The following is a 23,463-nucleotide window of genomic DNA, read 5'->3' on the forward strand; positions in this document are numbered from 1 at the left end:
GTCTCCAGAAGACAAAGATGTGTCTCCTCAGTGTCCTACCACAACTACATCTTTTCAAAGGCCAACCTTGAACAATTCTTTGCTAACTTTTAACAGCTCTTTTTTCATTCAGTTAGAGCTTCATTCAGTAAGGAAGACTGTGAACAGTATCCATCTCACATCTGCAGGGAGTGGTCTGTATTATCATCAGAGGATTGTAGTAACGCTTTATTCTGAGTTTGCTGTGAGTCATCGAAAAGAGTTTCAAATCCTGTTTGGATTTCATCAGGCCCATCCTGCCTGAGTTCATGGAAACTCTTGGACCCACATATTCCATGTACTCCATCTTCCCTCATTTCAAGGAATTGCCTGCAGTTCTGGAACCACTTTGCTTCATTTTGCACTCCAGTTGCCTGTGATCTCAGTGTTTGGTAGGGTGTATCACAGGAATGCTAACTCCCAGAACAGTCACAGACTTCTTTCAGGCTCTTCTGGTTTTGCGTCTTGGACTGCAGAGTTAAGGTGGCTCTTTTATTAAGGATTCAAAGTATGAGGTGCTACCTGTAAGTAGTTTCAGGATATTAGCCATCTTGTATTTTTCCTTACTTGTTCTTCCCTCTTTTATTCTCTCCAGATGTTAGGCACACTGTTTATAGTATGGACCAAAGCTACTTAGGAAAACCCTTCAACTGTATGCCTGTGTGGAGAGTTTAAGCTCAATTACTTCCAGTGTGGCTGTTTCTAGAGATAACAAGCATTTGAAGGGACTGATGCTTATACTGCAATATAGGACAAAAATAGGGGGTGATCTGTCCAAGCAGGGCCTGTCCTTCTGCTTAATGCCAATATTTGTTACCGTGCAAGGTGTTTGTGATCCTGAGTACATCAAAGACTTGGTATGTAAGATTGGATCAACACCTTTTGAGCTCATTTGCCTGTAAAATCATCATTAAACTTGTGTTTTATCAGTAAATAGTAATTTTTCATGGTAAAACATACTTTATCTGACAAATACTGCTGGAGTACTGTCAGATATCTTACATATTTATTTTTTTCAGAATTAACTCTTGCCCTAATAACTGCTCAGAACATGGCAAGTGCACAACCAGTTTGTCTGTACCAAGCCGGGTGTACTGTGAGTGTGACAAGTACTGGAAAGGAGAGGCCTGTGACATTCCCTATTGCAAAGCCAACTGTGGGAGTCCAGATCATGGCTACTGTGACCTGACAGGAGAGAAGCTCTGTGTCTGCAATGACAGCTGGCAAGGTAAGGTTTGCTTAGTTTAGTCTCTAGGTAATTTGATTTTCTCCCTGCTCTCCTTTTAATGTCATATCATTGCATCATATTTTTAGTGTTTCCTGAAGTAGCCACTGTCTGCTTTTTGTTGGGTATAATTTGTAGCAGCCTCTCAATGAAAAAGGAAGGTGAACTGCTTTGTTACAATGGTGCAAGACTGTCTGTGGGCTAATGGATGTACTGTAAGCATGTGGTGCAGTTTTACTCCCAGTACCATAGATCATTGTTTCTCATTACAGATAAATTATTTAGGATCCTAAATGTTTAATTCACTTACTATAATTATGCTAGATGCTTGTGGATTTTTGTTTTTATTGTTTACCACTTCTGTTGCAAGTCTCGATTGGCTTATCTGGCTATGCTTAGAAATTGCCATTCTCTTAACAGAAATATTAAAATCCCTCCAGATTACTTAGCTGATGTGCCCTCTTCCCATGACTTCCTGCTTCTGCTCTGTTTTATTGCTGTTTCTTTTGGCATGTCAAAGGAAATGACTTTTTAACTCCTATTAGCTGTCACACCTATTACTCCACAGTCATGAGATCTAATACATTTCACTTCTTAATAATTAATGAGTTGATCATTCAAAGGCAGTCTGGCACCCACAGAAAGGAAGTGGTTTAGCAATATGGTCATTGAATGGAAATAGTGTAGACTTGTTACTGAGTCCTTTAAAACCTTCCAGGACCATAGGGCACAAAAAGATCCTGAAAGCTTAATCTCTGTCCAGAAGTTCTGAGTAGAATTTGCAGCAAGACTATCACCCTTTTAGTTTTGCATGGATTCCTTGCAATGTCAAATTGCTGAGTACAAAAGACGGAAATGTCACAAATCTTTGGAAATGCTTTTTAGGCTATACTTTCAGATATACTGCTATGAACTTAGAAGTTTTAAGCATAAAATAAAATTAGAAATCTTACTACCACTGCTACTACCTTCCTTTCACCTGGAATTTCGGTACATACTACCTTCTCAGTCTTTCCTGCAGATCATATAAAGAGAATTTGCTTCATAATTTCTTGGATTTTCACTGACTCTACATAGATTTCAATTAATTTTTTGAAAAATTCTGTCACAGATGAGCTGGCTTGGATATATAATTATTTTTCCTTACTAAACTTCCCTTAAGCTCTGGGAGATGACTTTCTTCTCTTGATTTATTTATACCTGTATATTCTGTACATTCTGTACTGATGCTATCTTCTGTGCAGATCATTTGCAATGATGGAATCATAAATTTTTCTTGTGCTGTCTGACAAGTTTTTCTTGTGTTTGGTAATTCAAACGAAGTGGCTGAAGGGTCTTGATTTGAATGCTTTAGGAGAGAATCTCCTGTTTCATTTTTTATTACGATTTTCTTTTTATCTTATTTTGAGTAAATTCAGTGCCTGTATTAAAAAAAATAATTGAAGTGCATTGATTTGAATGTATAATAATTAGAATCCCCTATTCAGAATATAAATCCCAGAATTTCCTATTCTATTGCATGGAGTTTCTTTTACAATGGTGACATCTTGTGGGTGTTGTTGAAGGAGCAGCTCTGAAGAACACTGCACATTTAAAACAAGGATTCTGAGAAAAGAGAATACTTTAGGGTATTCTTGGGATGGAAGTTCAGCCTCCCTGAAGGAGTATTTCCTTTGAGTTCTGTACCATATTACACTGTCCCATTCCTGGCTGATCTGCCTTGATATTATCTAACAGAATGTGTTGATGCCTGCTGGTAAAAGGCTGTGGATGTAGTTCAGGGAGGAGGAAAAAAAAGCCTTAAAACTACTGACTTGGTCTCTCTTTCTTTGAGGCATCTCTCTTTGGCTGAGACCAAAGTGGTGGCTCTTGCACAATTTGACCTATTTAAGAATTTTATAGAAAGATGCTTCTGCTGAATATATTTTCACAGCCAGAAGATTCTATTTGATACCAGGAACACCATGTCTTGGATTGTTTTAAGCTGTAAAGGAGCAGAGAGATTTCCAAACAGTTAAAAACTTCTGTGACAGGTGAAAAAATTCGGGATGACTGGAAGGATAGCAAACAGTTACACATTTTAAAGAGTATTAAGTGGACTGTCTTTAAAATTGCTTAAAAAATTGCTGACTCCTGGGTGTAAACAGAGGAAAAAAAAATAATTTGAAGGCTCTTGAAGTTAAGAGAAACTTTATTGATATTTCGATCATTGAACATCAGCACTGTAAGCAAAAGAGGAATCTATTAGAGAGGAATGACATGGTGTGTTTAAATTAGTCTTTAAGAGGATGAATAGGATACATTCAAAGCAAATTTGATCTTTCAAATTTATTGTGTTCTGGATTGCATTGTGAGATGGTTTGGAAACAGAGGAAGTACATTCCTTTTATAAGGAACTACACCAAAAATGGGCTCTAGGGTTGCACATAGTGCACACCAGCCCTAAAGAGGCATTCAGCCCTAATGCAAAGTTAAAACACCAATAAAATTTCTGGAACGTGTATAGTTAGTTGGTTCTCCCTACAGAGCTGCTCCTAGCAGATAGAGATGTAGCAGAAGACCAGATTCTGAAATTAAACTAATTAACTTTGAAATAAGTCCATTAGCAATTCAGGCAGCTTGAATTTTATAACATCTCTCTAGGGAAAAATGAGTCTTTCTGTAAGGACAAGAGTAAACAACGAAAGAATAAAAGGAGCTATGACTACTGCAGTGTAAGTCAGTGTGTTGCTTGCTTGGTACTATGGCATTTATTCTAACAGCATCTTGAGTGTGGCCTGAACAACTCTGCCAAAGTCTGTCTAACTCAGGTTATCATGAAAGAACTCATGACTACTGCAGTGTAAGTCAGTGTGTTGCTTGCTTGGTACTATGTCATTTATTCTAACAGCATCTTGACTGTGGCCTGAACAACTCTGCCAAAGTCTAACTCAGGTTATCATGAAAGAACTCACTGGATTTGGGTTTGTTCCCACTTTTCAGCAGAAGGCTTTGATGTTTCACTCTCTTGTTTGGCCTGCCTTATTCCCCAACACTGAGATTTAGCAAAGCTGTGCTTTTGTGGTGCTGGGTTACTGAAACTGGTGGGGAAGGTTTGAGATGGGGACTCAGGCAGCAGCAGGTGAAATGCAGCACTGGGAAGAGCTTGTGCCAAATGCCTGGAGATCTGAAATCTGAGATCTTGGCCTGTTGGGCCTGGATGTTCTTGAACAGAAAGCAAACAAGTCTGCCTTCAGAGATGAGGACCTGTGATGTAACATTTGCTTGGGACAAACCTGTTTTTGGAAGGAAAAAGAAAATAGAAGGAGGTTTCTTATAACTCTTCTGCCCTGTGATAATGCCCTCTTTGTCTCAGTTGTACTTGTCTTGTAATGGATGGTTATTTCATATGTACTGGAAATATTCTTCAGATTTATCTTCAGGCAGAATTTAACAATTTGATAAGAGTCCTTGGAAGACTGTGCAGTTTGTAAACAAAATATAGCTATTGTAATTAGAAATTTAATGTCTGAAAATTCTGTGAGAAAAGTCAAGCGTCCTTATTGCAAGAGAAAGAACATCACAGGTAAATGAAGAGCTAGTTTCAGTTTTAAATACCTTTATGGTGTCATTTGACAATTAGTGGAAGCAAATTTAGCAGAATTTATTTGATTTGTTTCACTAAATGACTGCATTAATGGGGTTGGTAATGCTCTCTGTGTCTAATTAGGATGATATTTAGGAAGGGAGTCCCCTGCCATTTGTGAGTTTTAATGAAAAATGTAATCCATTTAGAATAAATCTATGAAATAAATATTTATTTAAAAGGCATACACTTAAATGTATTAAAATAGAACTTGATTAAAACAATGATCCCAAGCAATACTTTGTCCTCAATACAGGAAGTAGATAGTGCTGATCTCCTTGATAAGGTAAGAAACGAAATTTATTATCTGCAGCACCTTCATTTAAGATTAGGAAGTGATTAATGCAGCTCAAAACCTGTTAGCTTAATTTCAGCACTGTGTAGAGTTCTAGACCATAACTTGAGGAAAGTTATAATGAAACATATATTGTGATTAATAACAAAACAGTTGAAATCTGAATTTATCAGTGTAGTTCATACAAAGATAGTCTGAAAGAAAATTGACATGAAAATGCAATATATTTTATCTGAACCTCAGTGTTTGATGACAGGAAATCATTGAAAATGAAGAGTGCATACACAAGGAAACAGTAAGGGGAACTCAGCTGCTTCATCATGAAATGTGAGTGGGTGTGCTGAACATATCTGGAAAGGTATCAGTGCTCCTTGAGGCTGATCTTGGGACTGATAATGTTACATAATTTTTGTAATCTGCCTATAAGGCTGCTAATGAAATCTGGTAATACAGAGGTGGAAGGTACTTTAAATATGAAGGAGAACCAGAATATCCTGCAAAAAGGTCTGCAAATAATGTGTAGGACTTAATTACTTCAGCATAAATAGTAAATTAATACATTTAGAGACTAAGAGCATTAAGAATTTGTTTTATAGTCTTGGATTGAAATGTAGAAAGTGACATGGGAAAAAACTTGCTTGTCTATTTCAATTAGAACATGAACTAATTAACATTATTACTTTTATATGCTCTACAAACTCCAAGGTGCCAAGTGCACTGGTAGGATGATCACTCATAGAAGTTCCAGTTGAATATATGACAGCATTACTAGTATGCTTCGTGTTTTGTTACTACAGTTTTATGAATACAAGTAGAAACAGACTCAGAGGGAGAAGCATTAGGATGGACAGGGCTGTGGAAGGCACTAACAGCATGGTTTGTTTAAACAATTCAGTTAAGGCTGGGAGGGAAGAGTGTTGCTGTTTATAAACATTTGTGGGGTGTATACACAGGCCAGGTCTTTTTAGGTACAGTGATAGCAGCACTGGTAGAAGAAAAACTAGGATAAACTGGTCATCAATACCTCATTTGGGAATTGGGAGGAGGCTTTTGTCTTAGAGCTGTGAAGTTTTCTAGAAGTTGTTAGCAGAGATACTGGAGCTTGGTACCTTGCTGCCATTAAGATGGAGTCTCAGAATCTCTAGTCAAATGCTACAGCTGGTCTGGAAGTCCCTGCTTCTTTTAGAGCCTGAGGAGCAAAACCTGGTTTTGTTTAAGATGACAAATCTTGTGTGATGTCTACCAGGGACTCTACTTGTTCTCAGTCATGGAAGACTAGGAGGGCTTTCCCTGCTTCTAGTCGACAGTGCAGTGACATCTGGCCTTATCTTCTGTGCCAGCCTAGTTAATCTTGAGTGTGGGATCTGGAGCTGAGCAGTTAAAGATGGAGCTGTACCCATCCATGTCAGGCCCTTCAGCTCTTCTGGCTCCCCTGCTCAGACTGAGCCTGGGCATCCTCCATGGCCAGGTCACCCTTGGGTGATCCACTCTTCCTGAGGAGACAAACAGGGCTGAGGAACAGCACCCAGGAGCTGCATCAGCTCATGTGCATTAGGATTTCTGTGTCATTCCCGACCAGCACAGCTTGCTGCCCTGCTGCTTCAGCTGGACACCTCACCAGGATCTCTCTCCCTGCCATTGAGTCTCATTTTCAGCAAGGCTATTTACAGGATAGAGAAATACTTACATCCAGTATGGGTATTGCTGGGGCAGTGTAGGGATGTGTGGGTACACCTACTGTAAAATGCCTAGAAGGAATTACTAAGCCATTGTAGCACAACTGGTCTGACTGTAGGACTGGTATCAACCATTGAGTTGTGGTGATTGAAAAATTACAATAATGTAATAATTTTCAATTCAAATTGTCAGACAAACAAAACCAGAATAAACAACAAATACTTTTAAAATTGCTTTGAGTAGATTGCATGAAGAACACTGTGAAATTTATGTTCAACACATCAACACTTCTGCTTTTTTCTTCTGTGCTCCCAAAGGAAAAGATTTGGTTTGAAGACAGTAGATGATGTTTAGTCATTTAGGTGGAAATTGATCTTATGACTTAAACTACTGCAACAGATTGTTACTTCGGCTTTTCATGAAACTCCTCAATAAATAGAAATTAGATTATTTCTTCTGTGTGGTGGGGATAAATCACTTTTTTAAACCTATAGAGTTTTATCCTACCTTAGAGGATAACATAATTGACTTCCAGTTCAGGTTTATAAAGTTGTTTGCTGTTTTTAAAGCATTCCACCCCCCTGCCCCCCAGTGGATTGACTGACACATTAGGAAGATAAGAAAGAAACTCAATTTTAAATGAATGGAGAAAAATCATATTTGCATAAAACATAACAAACCATATTTTTCATTATCTTTGTTCTGCAGCTGTAGTGCTCTTTGTTGCACAGAAAGCACGTATTTAGCGAATGTAATGTTTCTGAAGAGAATATGTATTTTTGCTGAAATAATGGTGTATACATTCAAGTAGGAAAATCTATAAATGATATTCATAAGTCCTACATTTACCTTGTTTTTATAAAGCAATAGCTATACAAAAGAATTTGCTTTTTAAATGACGTTTTGATAGAGGCCAATTCTATTCTATTTTTGCATTTTTGCAACTATATATTCCATTTTTGTCCCGATTGACAGATAACATGGTCAGCCCTTGCCTCTGTCAGAGGGGTTGGAGCTAGATGATCCTTCAGGCTCCCTCCAGCCCGAGGCTTTCTGTGACTCTGTGGCACAGTGGTGTTTCTGCTGTTCCTCTCACCTTTCCTGTCGTTCAGGTCTGACGGAGCACTGAGGCTAGAAGAGGGCTGTCTGTGACGTTCTTCCATCACTCATCTGGCTAAGATTTTTGCATTCTTAACTGAGTATGCGGCCGTTTTCTTGCGTTCACTTTATTGCAGTCGGTGCCAGGTATCCGTCTGGATGTGCCGCAGGAATTCTGGCTCCGCTCGCCGCTCGCCACCAGGGGTCCCTGCTGGCCGCGACATCCCGGAGCCCGGTGACAACCGGCAGAGATCCGGCTTCCCTCCTGACCTGCAGGCACCGTTTCCATCATTTTAAGCTCTTTCCTGATCGAAGAATACTTAATCAATTGTTTATTTTAAAGCCCTTTTATATTTAAATTGTTTCCTCCAGTGATTTACCAAAATCACGATTTTGCTGAGGTTACAACTCTATTATAGTATCAATTATTAATGCTTAATAATTATATAATAAGAAATAATATGCTGAATTGTTCATGCTGTCATTAGACCTCATTCAGATACCATTAATCTTTTCTGAGGAGAAGGTATAATGAACTATGGGAACTGAGTGTCTCCATTGTTTAGTGAATGGAAGGTAATTTGGATACAAGTGGACATCATTCTTCCATAGTATGCTAGGAAAAGTTGACACCTGGTTATGTACACCTTGGATGCCTGGCTGTTGTATATATTACAAGTTGCCCCTAAAAGAACAATAAACATTGTAAAACCATGATCTCCCTGTGCTCCCATTCCCTCAAGTAATGTTTTAAAATTATTGTAAACTTGCTGTACATTACTTATTTAGCCTACTTAGTAAACTTCAGCAGCTCTCTTCTAAAATTCTCTGTTCTGTCCTTGACACATGTGAATCTTTGCATCTGGAGCACCCTTGGCCAGGGGAGTATCCTTGCCAGAGAGATGTGATAGTTTTTACATGAAGAGCTGTCTCCTCTTGTTTGCTTTGAATATGGCTTCTTCAAGCTGCATTTCATAAAACTCAGCTCTTTATATTCAGAGAGACTGTGAGCTCTTCGTATTCACCCTCTCTTTGTCACTTATTTTATAAACATTTATAATTCACTTCTAAATTTTTTTTCCAAGTGAAAAAGTCAGTAGTTCAAAGAAATTCAGTGGTTTCTGTAATTGGAACATACTTATTACTCTTCTGTAAAGAATCTCCAGCACTAATCTCTTCTTTTTAAGTAGGACACAGTTTTCTAAGGTTACACAATCCACAGATTTATGCAGTGGGGTAACAGGATTCTTGATTCTGACATGATTCTTTATTTTGACCATTGCTGAGTGGTGATGTAATATTTTAATGAGCTATCCCGAGATGATCCTAAAATGTACCTTACTTAATTTTCAATTTAACTATGTTGAATTTTGTTTATTGTTTTATTGTTCAGTCACGTGGTCAAACAGGAACTTGTTCTGTGGTTCTTCAAAGGCCCTGAATTTATAGCCTTTATCAGCAATATCTTTATATATATATACACACACACATATACATATATATTCAGGTTTTAAATAAGATCTAGAGCATAAACTGATGATGAAGAGATCATATTTTTGTTATTTTGTTTTTGTGGAACAAATAAAAAAATTTATTTTTCTGTTCATAATTGTAATAGTCCTATGGCTAAAAAAATGGTGCATTTTTCTGACTTTTCTTACTTTGACAAAAATGATCGGCTGAAATACATTTGAAAATCATATGTAGTAGTTGTGGGTTTGGTGGCTTTGTATAAAGGTCTATAAAATGTTACAAAACTTAATTATTCAAATAATTATTTTGATAAAGCACATTTTCCTCTTGAAAAAGGATGCAGAATGGCATTTGCAAAAGGCAAATTTTTACTTCTAAGATTTAATATAGTATAATGCATGTTATAACTTAATTTACTGTAATATTATTTGCTTTGATAAACACTTATTCTGGTTCAGATCCAGTGTAGTTTTTCTCCAAAGGTAACATGCAGTGCTAAAAGTTTTAGACCTATATGATAGGTCATTTAAAAATGTGACACTTTGTGCCTTTCTTTCAATTTGTGACTCACAGTCTCTTTTCTGAGAAGAATGTGGAAATGAATTGTTATTATTTGAGCTAATCTAATGCTTTCAATTAGATTGACATCCCATGTTGTCAATTTTTTCATTGAGCATCTGTTAAACATAAAAGTGTACACCATATTTTATCAGAATGAGCAATCCTGACATCTGTAATTAAGCCTCCCCTGTTTCTGCTTTATTGGCTTTAACATCCCCATCTAACAGATTGCACAAATTGCACATTTGTTTACAAAACAGGCCCAGATTGTTCTCTGAACGTCCCCTCCACGGAGTCCTACTGGATCCTGCCCAACGTGAAGCCCTTCAGCCCCTCTGTGGGCCGTGCTTCCCACAAGGCTGTCCTGCACGGGAAGTTCATGTGGGTGATTGGTGGCTACACCTTCAACTACAGCTCCTTCCAAATGGTGTTGAAGTGAGTGATTTCTCCTTTCTGATGGGGCTTAGGGAAAACAGATCTTACCAGGGAGGGAGCTTCTATCTTCTCATTAAGCTGAAAGGTTTATGTCTCTTTTAGATTCTTTATTAATATGCTAGTGATTTTGTTATGATTATAGAAAGTGAAAATATGGGCAACATTAAACTGTAGGTGATATTTATATGTACTTCAGTTTGAAAAACTGCAAAACATAAGGAGCTTTGTGGTGATAAAATAGTGAAGGAAATTCACTGCTGATATTTTCACACTGTACATTTTGAAAGCCATGTACATTATTGATGTTAATTTATGGTTACAGAACTTTTGTATTTAGTGCTTGCACTTTGCCTGCTGGTGCCACGCCAGAAGGGTCAAGCAGGTCACCTGTATTACACTTTTTTATACTTATGGCAGTTTGTGTATTTGACCACTAGTGAAAACAAAGTTGAAGCAGCTGTAAATAGGACTCAGGTGATGTGGATGGTAACTTCATATGTAGAGGCCCTAAATGTGGCAAACGCAAGTGTTAGGTTCTATTTATTAGCATATAATTAGCATGTTTACTTCTCCTGTTGTTGTCTAGCTGTTGCTTTCTTCCACACATTTGCAATCATCCAAAACAAATCCCATAATCTTTTGGATTTTTATTTTCTACCTTTGTAATTTATTTTTTTACCTCCCTTATCTAATGTTGTGCATTGATTAATTAGTTAAAATATAATAGGAATTAAAATCAACCATATATATAAGAAGGTTCCCAACAGTAAATCTTCAGAGTAGTGCAAAACATGGGGCATGAGCAGTTTGGTGGGGTGGGTTTTTTATGTGACTGATTGCAGAACAAATCTTGTGATTTTTGTTAGTTAATCCTGTTTTCTGAGGTTGTTGATGAGTCCCTTAAAGAGCTGCTCCTGTTCTGCTAGAGGAATATTTCATGCACTGTTGTAATAGTTCAAAGGATCTTGTATCCTCACTAACGAATGTCAGAGTTCGAGTTAGTTTGAACATGCAAGCACTTCTATTTCCTCTGCAGGTTCAAAATGTTTCTTTTCCTATTTCTCTTCCAGCTACAATTTGGAAAGCAGTATTTGGAATGTAGTGCCTGTATCCAAAGGGCCACTTCAGAGATATGGACACACTCTTGCTTTGTATCAGGTTTGGACTCTTCATTGTTCTGTATAATAAATTTATATGTCTGTGCTGTTAGTGATCTTAAAATGAGTTACCATGAACCGAGACTTTTGAGGATAATTTGATGTCTAAATATTTTGTATTAATGTTTTCTTTTTCAGTACTCAGGTGTATTGCATGGTTTTTGGAACAGAGATTGTGCAATACTTCTCAACCACTTTCCTGACTATAAACCTTCTGAGCTAAAGCTGCCAATAAGAGGCAGAGGTGTGTGTGTCAGATATAATTGGGGCTGTGGGCAGTGCTCTTGCTCACCAGGCACCATCCCCAGGGCTGAGCCCCACAGGCAGAGCCAATTGCTGGTGGCAGGGTCCTTTGGCAGAGCCATGGCAAGCGATGGCCCAGGTGTGGGGACTGCTCAGGGAATCCAGGAGCACAAGGAGACAGGACTGAGAGAAGGCTCCAACTTATGCCTGAGGGGGCAATCAGGGAGACAAGCTACAGAGGGTGACAGGCTTGTTAACTGTGACAGAGAAATACAGAATTGCTGTCACAAATTTTCCTTTGTTTGCATAAGGCACCGCCAGCAGGGCAGGACAAGCAGGATTGTATCAAGTCAGACCAACGTGTTCATCTTGCCTGGTAACACCTCTTGAATAATGGGTAACAGTGAGTGCCTAGGGAAGAATATAAGACAAAATGACAGGAACTTACAGAAGCTTCCTCAGAATACTGTCCTACTTTGCAGCTGGGACTTCGTAACATATGGTAGTATTTTTATGGAAAAATTATGAATTTCTGTTGTTTGCTGGTTGTTTTTTTTTTTTTTCAATTTTTGTACCATGTATTTATTTTAGCATTGACATCATCCTGTGCCTAAGAATTCCAGAATATTTTTTTTTTAAGAAATAAAGCCTTTTCAGGAACTGGTACTAGCTGGTTTAATTTTGATAATCCCTACTTCTTATTCTCCATTTATTTCCTCATAATACTCATGATTTTCTGTAAGACCATCACACATGCCACCATTTCTTTTTCATACTGAAAATGGCTTGTGTTTTTAATAATCCTCTATAAGGAAGATATTTGATAGGTTGGGTAGGGTTGTACCTTTGCCTTTACCTCTTCTAATTCTGTTATTTCCCTTTTGAAATAGGAGGAACCACAGTCTTTAGTGTGTTCTTACCTCAGAGATTGAGGTCATAGGGAATTCAGGGTCTAATTTTTTTACTCTTAATTCTTTAGGGTACTTTAGCATTTTAAAAATCTGCTGTTGGCTTGGAACTGGTATTTTTGTAGAACTGTCAGTTACATCCTCAGGATATCATTCTGGGCAATTCAAAACCCATCCCTATATGTTTAGATTTTAAATTGTTTTTTCACATAGGCATCTTTTCATCCTTATGCATATGAGCATTTATTTACTCTTGAGTTTTTTCTTGTATTGCACATGCTGTATTAGGAGATTGCTCTGCGATTATTTGCCTTCAACCATTGTCTCAGCTATTTTAAATAACATAGTAGAGTCAAAAAGTATTTCTGTCTTTCCACTCATCCCCATGCCAGCTTGTTTTTTTAACACATTGAATAAACAAATCCCAGCTGCACATGTCTGTGGAACACCACTAATGATCTTTATTCATTTAAGAAGTGATTATTTTTTCCCCCAAACTTTACTTTATAGTCTTAATTAGCCTTGTGTTGTCTGCTTTCCTTGTTCCAGAACATCTTAGTTCCTTTAGGGCATGAGGAATATTATCAAGCACCTTGTTGAAATTTCGGATACATGTATCATCTGGACCTTTGATTTCTTCAGAAGAAGCCAACGCTTTATTTGCAAGATAAAACTTCCCTTTTCAAAACTTCATAGAATTTTTTTTCACCTGTTTGTCTGTTTTAGAAAGGAATTCTGTCCTTTCTGTCTCTCCCTTACCAGGCTTTTGGTATAGACATGCTTTAAAGCAGGAATTTACATACTACAGACAGGGGTTAGGTCTCTGATTTCTTCAGAACTGATTCCACAGACTTTCTCTGACAGGTTGTTTGTTTTTTTGGCTTTTTTCCCTACATTAACTTTGTTTTTAGTTTTTGCTATGGAAATACCTGTAAAGTCTACCATGAAGAGACAGTTAACCTCATTTTATTGCTATGGCTTTCACTTCTCAGAATACTCCTTCAGACATTATGTTGGCACCACAAAGTATCTAGATAGGTGTGTTGCTAATGCATTTGAACAGTGATGTCTTACTACTTCATATATAAATTCTGTAGGCATCTCGTTAAGGTGTTTCCTTCTTGCCTTGGTGTGAGTCTCTGTTTTAATCTGGTGGAATTTCTGAACTTAGTTTTGAACTCTGCTTTTTCTTCAAAGTTTCCATTATCCTTCTGTTAAGTTAAACTTTATTTTGTTATTTTTAATGGGAAGTTTAGTTTTCTTTTTCAAATAGAGAGTTTGTTCTTGTAATCTGAGCAAAAATGTCTTACAGTGACTTACATTTAATTTTTTCACATTTTTTGTATTTTTCTTTTAAAGATTTTACCCTTTTAGCTGTGCATTTTAGTTTATTATTATGTTTGGGCTCCTTTTATATAGTGAGTTCTTCCTCCAAGTTAAGAGGAATTTGGGGCATGGGCTGATATTTTGTTTTGTCTTGTTTTCCTGGCATCTGTTCTTACAGAGATGTTGAATTTGTATGTGGCATGGTGGATATTGTAGAGGTGTTTCCAGTAGTAATATAAACTAGGCTTTGTGCATGCCCTAACATCAGCTCCAAGCTTGCTTTTCTTCCTGTCAGTTCCCTGATTCATTACTAATGTATTATCTGTTCTTTGAAAGGTCACATCTTTTTGACCAGTGACTTTGATCATTATTACAGTTCCTGTAGAATGTGGACTTTGTAGTCAAGAAACATTTGAGTAATGTATCAATTAGCACTTCAGAATAAAGACTTAAAATATAATTTAACCTTTTTATTTGATGGTGCTAATATTTTCTTGAGACATTCCAAACTAAAGGGTAACTGTGTTAGAAGTCCTTTCACCAGCAAATATTAAATGTGATCTGTGTTAATTCAGAAATCTCTTTGGATCTCAGTGAAGTGCAACTCATGTTAATAATAATGAAAGCTACAAGCAAAGTTATAGTGAAGAGGCTGGGGCTGTTGTTGAAGAAATATGTTAATTAGCAATTCGGATTCACTAATAATGAACCTATGTGAAATAATTAACTACTATGCTGCTTGTACTAGTGATTATGTCAAATGTCAGATGTTACATGGGCGAAAAGAAGCTGATCATGCAAGTCAAAGAAATTCCAAGGGGAAAAAGTATTCCTTTCTGAAGTAATTTCTTACATTAACTTGTTAAGATAAAGTTCTGATTTTTTTTCTTTTAGATATACAGTCTCTTGAAAAAAACAGAAAAAGTAATTTAAAGTGAAGAGCAGTAGAACATAATACCTAGAGATGGCAGCTTTGAGCTGTGTTTTCAGCTCTGTACCAGTAATTGTGTAATGTTTCCTTTATGGTTGAGAGGAAAAAAATATCCACAGAGAAGAAATTGGATTAAGTTTTTGACTTGAGCTTTTGAGATTTCAAAGCCTAGTGCTAGGCTGGAGTGAGAGCGCGGAGCCAGCATTGCCCGATTGTGGTGCAAGATAAATTGCAGCTGTGTGATTGACTTTGTGGAGAATGAAGTAAGTTACTGTGCCCATTTCCCTCAGAAAGCTCCTTTGGTAAAATCTGAAGTACTGTTCTTCCTTATTCTGAAGAAAAAAAGATCTGAGGAGTCCCACTGATGTATAGTTATAACAAATCCTCACAACTTTTTATGCATTTATAGAGGAGAGAGCATAAAAGAGCTCTTGCTTTTAAACCAGCTAAACTGTTAAATAGTTTTCAAGCTGATTACTGGAAAGGTGCTGTTAGCAAGTGGTTCTGCTGCATCTCATAAATTGTATGTAGTTTCTGGCACCTTAAAACTGAAAATATCAATGTACTTTGAAATAATTTATATAAGAGATAGGTGTATAAAGAGACTGGAGGAAATGACTTGAGGTTTTTGGAGTAGGTACAAATAGCTTTGATAAACATTACTAGGTAGGGAGTTAGAGTAAATTCCAAAATACTAGATTCCAATAGTGTTCCAAAATGTTCCTGGAATTAAGGAGAAAGGGAGTTGCCTGCAAGGTGTATATGTGGTCACCTCTGGGACTTAGTTTTTGGTAGTACCACCAAAATTGTTTACATTTAGCCTTGTAATTGAGCTGTTGGTGCTGGTCCCAGGACATTGGAGCATGGCTGAGCTTGGAGGTTTGTTTTCTTTGAGACTGGCAATAGAGATGAAGCAAGCAAGCTGATGTAGTAGTAACCATAAAGTACACAGACCATTTTATATATAGTCAAATTTAATTTAGCTCATTTGAGTTTTATGAATGTTACTTCCACTTCCAAAACTTTCTTAATAAAGGGTAATTGTTTTGATTCTTTTTGCAAATTAATTAGGGTTGATGTTGAGTCTGTATATATCTTGTGGTATTTTTATTAGTCTTATTGAAAGCTAGTGTTAACAAAGCAAAAAAGAGTAAAAACTTTTATTATGAACTAGATAACGTCTTTCACCAGTTGGTTTATTGTTATTCTTTTAATGCCTATTTTTGTTGGCTATTGTAATATAATTTGAATAGCTCTGGAAATATAAAAGTGCTTTCTAACTATTCTATTAAGTAGCTATAGGTAGGTTGTACCAGCAATTTTTCTTGTTTTATTGTTCTGAGACTTTGAATTACTTCTTATGTACAACTTGCTCTCTTATTCTGATTTTCAGATCTCAGAAGTGTGAGAAGTAGGTGAGATGAGCTGCCCTACACTTTTAGCATGTAGTCTTGAGAAAAGCCTCTTCAGAGTTCCCTTCTATGAAGTGGCCCTAATTCATCAAGAGATTGGTTCTTTTTCTAGAAGTGTCATATTTTTCATTCCTCATTTCAATCTTCTATTCCAGTTGGTTTGAAAGTGAAGTCCAAGTAAGGTCACCTTCATTAATACCTTTGACTAAACCCAGCAACCACTGGAAAGCTGCAAATAATGAAGAAATAAATTGACAGCACTCCTTGATTAGGTTGACCTCCTGACCTACAATGTGCTGCAGTATTGCACCTTGAATTTGGTCCAGTTGGGAACATAAGTTAAAATGTTCCTCTCCAGTAACTTATTCAGGTTCTTTTCAGAGAGGATATAGTCCCACAACAAAGTAAGAATTAATAAATGAGGCTTCAGGAGGAAGAGTTATGTGAAGACTGCTTTCCAGTCTGTCAGATATGGTCTAATGGGAGGATTACTGGATCAAGTAGAAATGTAACTAATTTTTAATTTTGATATAACACATAGAATGTTCTTGTTACTGTTAACCATATTTAAGGAGATAACAGTTTGTGGAAGGGAAGAGGAGATATTAGACAGTCCTACACCAGGTGGTGCATGTTGAATGAAAAAAACAGGCTTGTGGTGTTATTGCCAGATGACATTTTGTGAGACTTGTATTTTCCTTGGGGACAAAAAAAAGGAGAATTTATTTAATGATGTACCAATTTGACTAACCTTTTAGAAATTTTGGGTAGAAGTACATAGAACAAAAATCCTAATAAATGCTAGAGTTCTATTAGTTTACATAAAGTTAATTTAAATATTGAAGCATGGATACAGTCTAGGGGAGAAAAAAGATTGATCTTGTTTCAAGAAAATAGAGGATGACTGTTCATGTGGTTTGTGAGTAGTATTTCTTTGGCCAGTTTTTCAGGAACAGTTTAGATTTATATAGGGATTAAGGCAGAAAACTAATTTCTGAAAGAGAAACTTTTCTGTGTAGCCATGATATAGTTCAGACATACAAAATGAAATTTATGTGGTTATTTTAATGTGATTAAATTCCTCCCAATTCTTTAGAAATGGATTATAAATTAGCCCTTTGTTGCATGGTTTTATTTTTTTCCCCCCATTTTTTTAGTGGTGTCTGCCAGATAAGATTCTTTTGGAATGCAGGCAGGATTTGCATAATGTGTCATTCCAAGGTACAGCCTGAGCAGCTAAGTATTGTTCCTTTAGGAAAAGAAAAATTGTGAAGTCTTAGGAATAACAAAAGATAAGTTTTAGAAGTCTTGAATTACTGAATTTATATGAAATATAAAATCAATATTAACACTGAGATAAGGTGTAGTGAATAGAACATGTCCAAGGTCAATCGAACAAATGATTTTTGGCTGTTTGTTCAGGATTCAGTGTGGAGAGTGTGCAAGTGTTACTCTGCTCTGGTGTACAGTCTGTTGATGGGGACTTAAAGGACAAGTGAGTGCTCCTGTTTTTTTGGTGATCTTTTAAAATACCCTTCTTGATCTGTTTCATTTTTCCTCACTGTAGAATGCTCCTCTGTCAAGGATTTTTGCTCAAGACTGGAAGAGGTTGCTCATTCTCAATGAGAAAAGAGAAATGTTTATTCTTATACTGAAACTGAATTTGTTGTAATCCAAATTGTGTGCGTCACATCTGATTTATTTGCTGGATTACCTTGGGAAGAGTCTGGCTCCCTCTTTTTTAATCTCTCCCACCAGGCATTTAATTTGAATTATCTGGTTATTCAACAAAGATGATAATAATGATATCAATAGGACAAAGAAATAAAGAGGAATTTTATGGCTGTAAGTTGTATTGATTCTTCCAACATTTAAATTATGACAGTTTACTTTTTCTCCTATATTTGAGTTATTCTGTTGATCTTATTTTGGTGATACTACCAAAAAATGTGCTTGTCATTCATTACTCTATAAGAGAAATCCCAGATTAAACGAATTATTCCTTCTCTTGAGAAATGTGATTTAACTATTTTGTTCAAATCCTGGTTCGGTCTTATCATTTCTGCCTTCTGCTGTCATCTTCTCCGTCCAATATGCACACTCAACTATTTACAGATCATATGCCTTTTTTCATCTTTTTTATCATTATGGTTCATCAAAATTCTCCATTGAAGTAATTTTCTCAGGGGAAAAAAAGTGATTTGAGAAAATGGAAACATTTATTGGAAAGTTTTGGTTCCATTGAAGCAAACAGGAGCTGCACTGGCTGTTTTGTTGGCTTGAACCTGAACACCTGCCAAGAAACCAACTGATGGGATCTGTAGGTGGGAATGTCATGATTGAGTGAGCTGTCGACCTGCTCTGTTTACAGGAAAAAATTTCTTGCTTTTCCTGTAATTCCCTACTGAGCAGGAGCTCTGAAGTTCAATAAACAGTGTACTTTTCTATACTTGAATTTGCATAAAGTAGTAGTTGTATGAAATTTTGGTTTAAAAACCACAAGGTCTTTCAAGGTTTCTGTAACTTCTCAGAGATTGTTACTCATATGATAAAATCTATCTAATATGGCCAAGGTTAATTTATTGAGTAAATGCTCAACTTTTCTATCTCATACTGTAATTGAAGGTGTTTGTTTTGATACCTGGTATCAGAACTTTAAAATATGAATGTGTTGGAGGCCTTCTATCTTCTTGGTGCTTATCTACCTGTTTTTTTATCTCTTCCATGGAAAAATCTGCTTCTTGTTCTACTCTCTCCTTTAGACTGAGGACAGTTTTTAAGATCCTTAATTTGGGCCACTTCACACTTTTTTGCACTAATTTCACAAAGACTCTCAATTTTATATTTTTTGTTGCCTTTTAAAAAATATATTATTTTACTTTACAGTCCTGCTTGGTGTGATATCTTATAAACACATATCTACTATGCTTAATTCAGGTAAAGGTCAGCAGTATTTGTGCACTAGCATAGTTTAAACTCTGTATCTTATGTGTTGTGTGTTCCAGAAAGCATCACCATTAGCGTATACCTTGACTTATATTTAGTATATAAGTAATTTATAAAGGTCGTATAACATTTATAAAGGGATTCCTTCTATTCTGTCACAATTTTTATGCTGCATAGGACCACTTGCAGTCGTACCATTCCTACAATCAATTCCTGTTAAGGCTTTCCAAATAAATGTCTATCTTCATGTGCTTAGGAGGTTGGTTTTTGCCATGTATAGGTATGCATGTAACATTTTTTAATTTCAGTTCTGTATTTCTCCCATAGACTTTGAACTCAGCTTGTTTTTCTCTGTGTTCAGCTGATCATCACTTATTTTAAAGCATTTTTCACCAGCGCTAGGAGCTTCTTAATCTCAGAAATAGCCCTTAGCAAAGCTTAGTTAAATCTGGTTTTGTGGCTGATAAAGCAGTTGTCATGACCTTCTTGTCTTTTTCTCTGTGAATATTCTTGTATACAGGATCTGCTGTGTCACCTAAAAGATTGCTCCTCACAGAAGTGTTGTTTTATCTGAACTTTGAATCATTTAAGCAGAACTGTAAGGAGGACTTTGCTATTGTCAGCTGTCTGAGAAATAATTTCAAAGTTCATGTAGCTCTTTAGGTCACCTTTTTTATTTTTTTAAAGTGTCTTTCCTCAGTGTCGGAAATGTTTTTTTTCAAATACTATTGTGCAGCCCCTGCAGCTCCCTAATTAGCTTTCTCTTTATGCTATAGTCTGTTATCAGCATTTGAAAATAAGTAGTTCACAATTTTAGTGATGCTGATTGGACTTTGGAGATCTATGTGGTATTGTAAGGAATGAGCCATATAGGATCTTTTCAAGAACAATACTTGCTCAAACCGTTCCTTTGGATCAGTGCTCATCCTTCTTCAGTTTTTGTGGGTCTTTACCAAGCTCCTTGAAATGTTTTATCTCCTAGGAAAAGAATGGGTTCAGATACATATCTCTCTAATCCTACCGCAAATTCCTTCTGTGAACATCTTTTGTTCAAACACCACCAGTAGCATAGGGAAGATTTAAATTCCAAATCAAGAAATGTTCACCTGCCTCAAATGAAAAAAAAAAGTTGAAAATTTTGCAGAAATTTCGAGTGTAAGTGCATCAGACAGTTTGATCTTTAAAAGACCAGTTTGGCTAGTCATCCAGCCCCTTTTTCTGAGTATTTCATGCCAAGTCAAACTTTGCCAAATGTGCTAAACCTGCAGCTTCCTTTTTTTTTTTTTTTTTTACATTCTAATTTAAACCTGATAAGGCTAAGTTTAGGGTGAGCCCTAAACATTACGTTGCAGAATGCAGAAGACAACTGCTAACTATGCAGTATGCAAATGGCATGCAGAGTATATGGGGTGGTTATGTACTAGCAAAGACTGAATATCAATCTCAAACCAAAGGAAGTTTTTTCCACCCAGTATAAACTGTCCTTGAGCACGTTTGTGAAGCCAAAAATCTGGAATTTGTTTTGTGACTTTGCATACCTTGGTTTACAAATCCAGATGAAGTGAAATTCAGTATGATTTGCTTTCAAGCAACATTTAAATAAATCACTCATTCCTTACCAGAACAGATGGCCCTGCTGTTTAAGGTGTGTGGTTCATGATGGCTGGAATCTCTGTTTTGCATTCCTTAAAAAGAGCTCAAAATACTCCCCTACGGGATTTGATTTTAGTAAATGTGCTCGGGAGGAGCCAGCCACATCCTGGGCTGCATCAAAAGCAGCACAACCAGCAGGGTGGGGGAAGTGATTCTGTCCCCCTGCTCTGCTCTCATGGAGCCTTGTGTCCAGCTCTGGGACACCCAGCATAAGAAGCAGTGTTGGAGCAAGTCCTGAGGAGGGGCCACCAAGGTGATCAGATGTCTGAAGCACTTCTCCAAGAGGACAGGCTGGAGGAATTGGGGTTGTTCAGCCTGGACAAGAGAAGGCTCTGGTGACGCCTTATAGCACCTTAAAGGGGCTACAAGATAGGTGGAGGGTGATGTTTTACAAGGGCATAGAGTGGCAGGATGAGGGGAGATGGTTGCAAACTGTGTGAGGGCAGGTTTGGTTTAGGTTTTGGTTTGGTTTAGGTACTGGTAGTTGTTCAGAGTGAGGGTGGTGGGGCCCTTGCACAGGCTGTCCAGAGAAACTGTGGCTGCCCCATCCTGGAAGTGTCCAACATAAGGTTGGACAACCTGGGATAGTGGAAGGTTTCCCTGCCCGTGGTGGTGGGAGTGGGAGAAGATGATCTTTAAGGCATCTTCCAACCCTTCTATGATTCTATATATGCATTTTCCCTTTTCTTTGGGTTTTGGTGACTGGATTTTCTCAGAACTTAAATTACATTGCTAGTAGGAGAGAATATGCTTTCTTGTGCATGTGCTGAGTGAAATCCCCCTAGACAGAGTGTGTGGAAAATTACATTTTAATTCTGTGAACTGTTCCTTAAGAAAACAATAGAATATCCTTTCTGTTTAGCTTTTTTAAAATAGAATGCTGCCGTATAGATTAGAAGTGCCATGTAATTACAGGTTTTCTGGATGAAATAATCTCTTTGAGATTCATTTTGGTGTAATTTTCATGGCTAGGTTTATTTTTCAGAGAAATAGACTCCTTATCATTGTTGGTTTAGTTTAAGTATCATTGTCTGGGATTAGTATCTGATATTGAGCTGGTTAATGTAAGATTAAATGTGAAGATTTAAATCAGATTGCTCAGTTATGAAATGGTGCTCAGCAGAAGAGTATGCAGTTCAGATGTTATCTTTCTGTAATCCATTATTTGCTTTCTCCTCTCTCCATTCCCATTTTTACAGGAAGACATCTACATGTACGGGGGCAAAATTGAAACAAGTTCTGGCAATGTCACTGATGAGCTGTGGGTTTTCAACATACCCAGTCAAACGTGGAGTACCAGAATTCCTGCAGTCCTTGTCCATGGACAGCAATACGCTGTGGAAGGTCATTCAGCACACATAGTAGAGCTGGACAGCAGAGACGTGGTTATGATTGTCATTTTTGGATATTCTTCCATATACGGTTACACAAGCATTGTGCAAGAATACTACATCAGTAAGTCACTTTCAAATCATTTTGATCACAAACTGATACAAAAAATGCTGGTTTTTTTAAGTGAAAAAAATTTGATTTTTCTCTTTTCAGAACGAAAAATGTGTGTTTTCCAATTTAAATAAAGCCTCACCTTTTTTCCTTCAGGTTATGTACATAAGATTTCTTGTCAAATAATAGCGTGTCATGTGTGTTTGGAACATCATGACATTTTCCATTTTTGTAGGTGGTTGTGGTACCCTGAAGAGGATAAAAATTGAAACCAGAAATTTTTCACTGTGGTAATTGTGATGAAACATAGTTTTCCAACACAGACTTGCTGTTTTTACCACACAGTAGAAGAGCAAAACCAACAGTAATTTAGTTATTTTTAAGGTTCTTTAATGCCGATGTATTATTTTCCTTCTGTTGTATTGTTTTTCAATGTAATAACTTAGCTCATCATTATATATAGGGTTCTCTCTTAAAGATATATATGTTGCTGTTAGAGATAATAATTGAAAATGAGCTCTAATTTTCTCTAAATAAGCTACCATATCTGTCTGGTTTTCCCCTTGTGAACTGCAAGCTGTTCCTGGGGTGATTTTTAATGCTGAAATTAAATAACTAAGATAAATATTTTTATCATACACATGATACAGTTAAGATACCATTTCAATTGAATAATATTGAAAATCTACACCTGATAAATTCTTAGGTATATTTATATGCCTACTAGTTAAATTTATAGTCTTCTACTTTTGTTTAATTCTCTTTTTATGTTGTGTTTATCTGAGTCTCTCAGTTATTTATGCAATTGCAGAAGGCATAATACAAAATTTCAAAGTAATACCTACATGCCAAGGGATGGTAATTGTTTTTAATTGTTCCATTTATTTTTTTTTTCCATGTATGCATATTTATATAATCACTGTTTAAACAGATTTATAGGTTCAGGAAATCCCTTCGAAACTCAGATGGTTCTTATGCTCTCTGGCATTATCTCTGATGGCAGTTTCAAAATTATATAACAGTGTTGAAAAAGGATA

At 36.7% G+C, this 23,463-nt stretch overlaps 1 protein-coding gene across 4 annotated transcripts in view; it reads left to right on the plus strand.

Annotated features, from left to right (window-relative positions):
* ATRNL1 (attractin like 1) overlaps nucleotides 1-23,463 on the plus strand; it is a 436,152-nt gene that overhangs the window by 43,104 nt on the left and 369,585 nt on the right. For all 4 annotated transcript variants that reach the window (XM_039709188.1, XM_039709189.1, XM_039709190.1 and 1 more), the window contains exons 5-8: nucleotides 1,038-1,246; nucleotides 10,233-10,407; nucleotides 11,478-11,565; nucleotides 22,183-22,438. In XM_039709188.1, the coding sequence (XP_039565122.1) occupies nucleotides 1,038-1,246; nucleotides 10,233-10,407; nucleotides 11,478-11,565; nucleotides 22,183-22,438 (728 nt within the window). The remainder of the gene's footprint in view (nucleotides 1-1,037; nucleotides 1,247-10,232; nucleotides 10,408-11,477; nucleotides 11,566-22,182; nucleotides 22,439-23,463) is intronic.

The sequence above is a fragment of the Passer montanus genome, unplaced genomic scaffold (assembly GCF_014805655.1).
Source record: "Passer montanus isolate IOZ18808 unplaced genomic scaffold, ASM1480565v1 scaffold21, whole genome shotgun sequence".
NCBI lineage: Eukaryota > Metazoa > Chordata > Aves > Passeriformes > Passeridae > Passer > Passer montanus.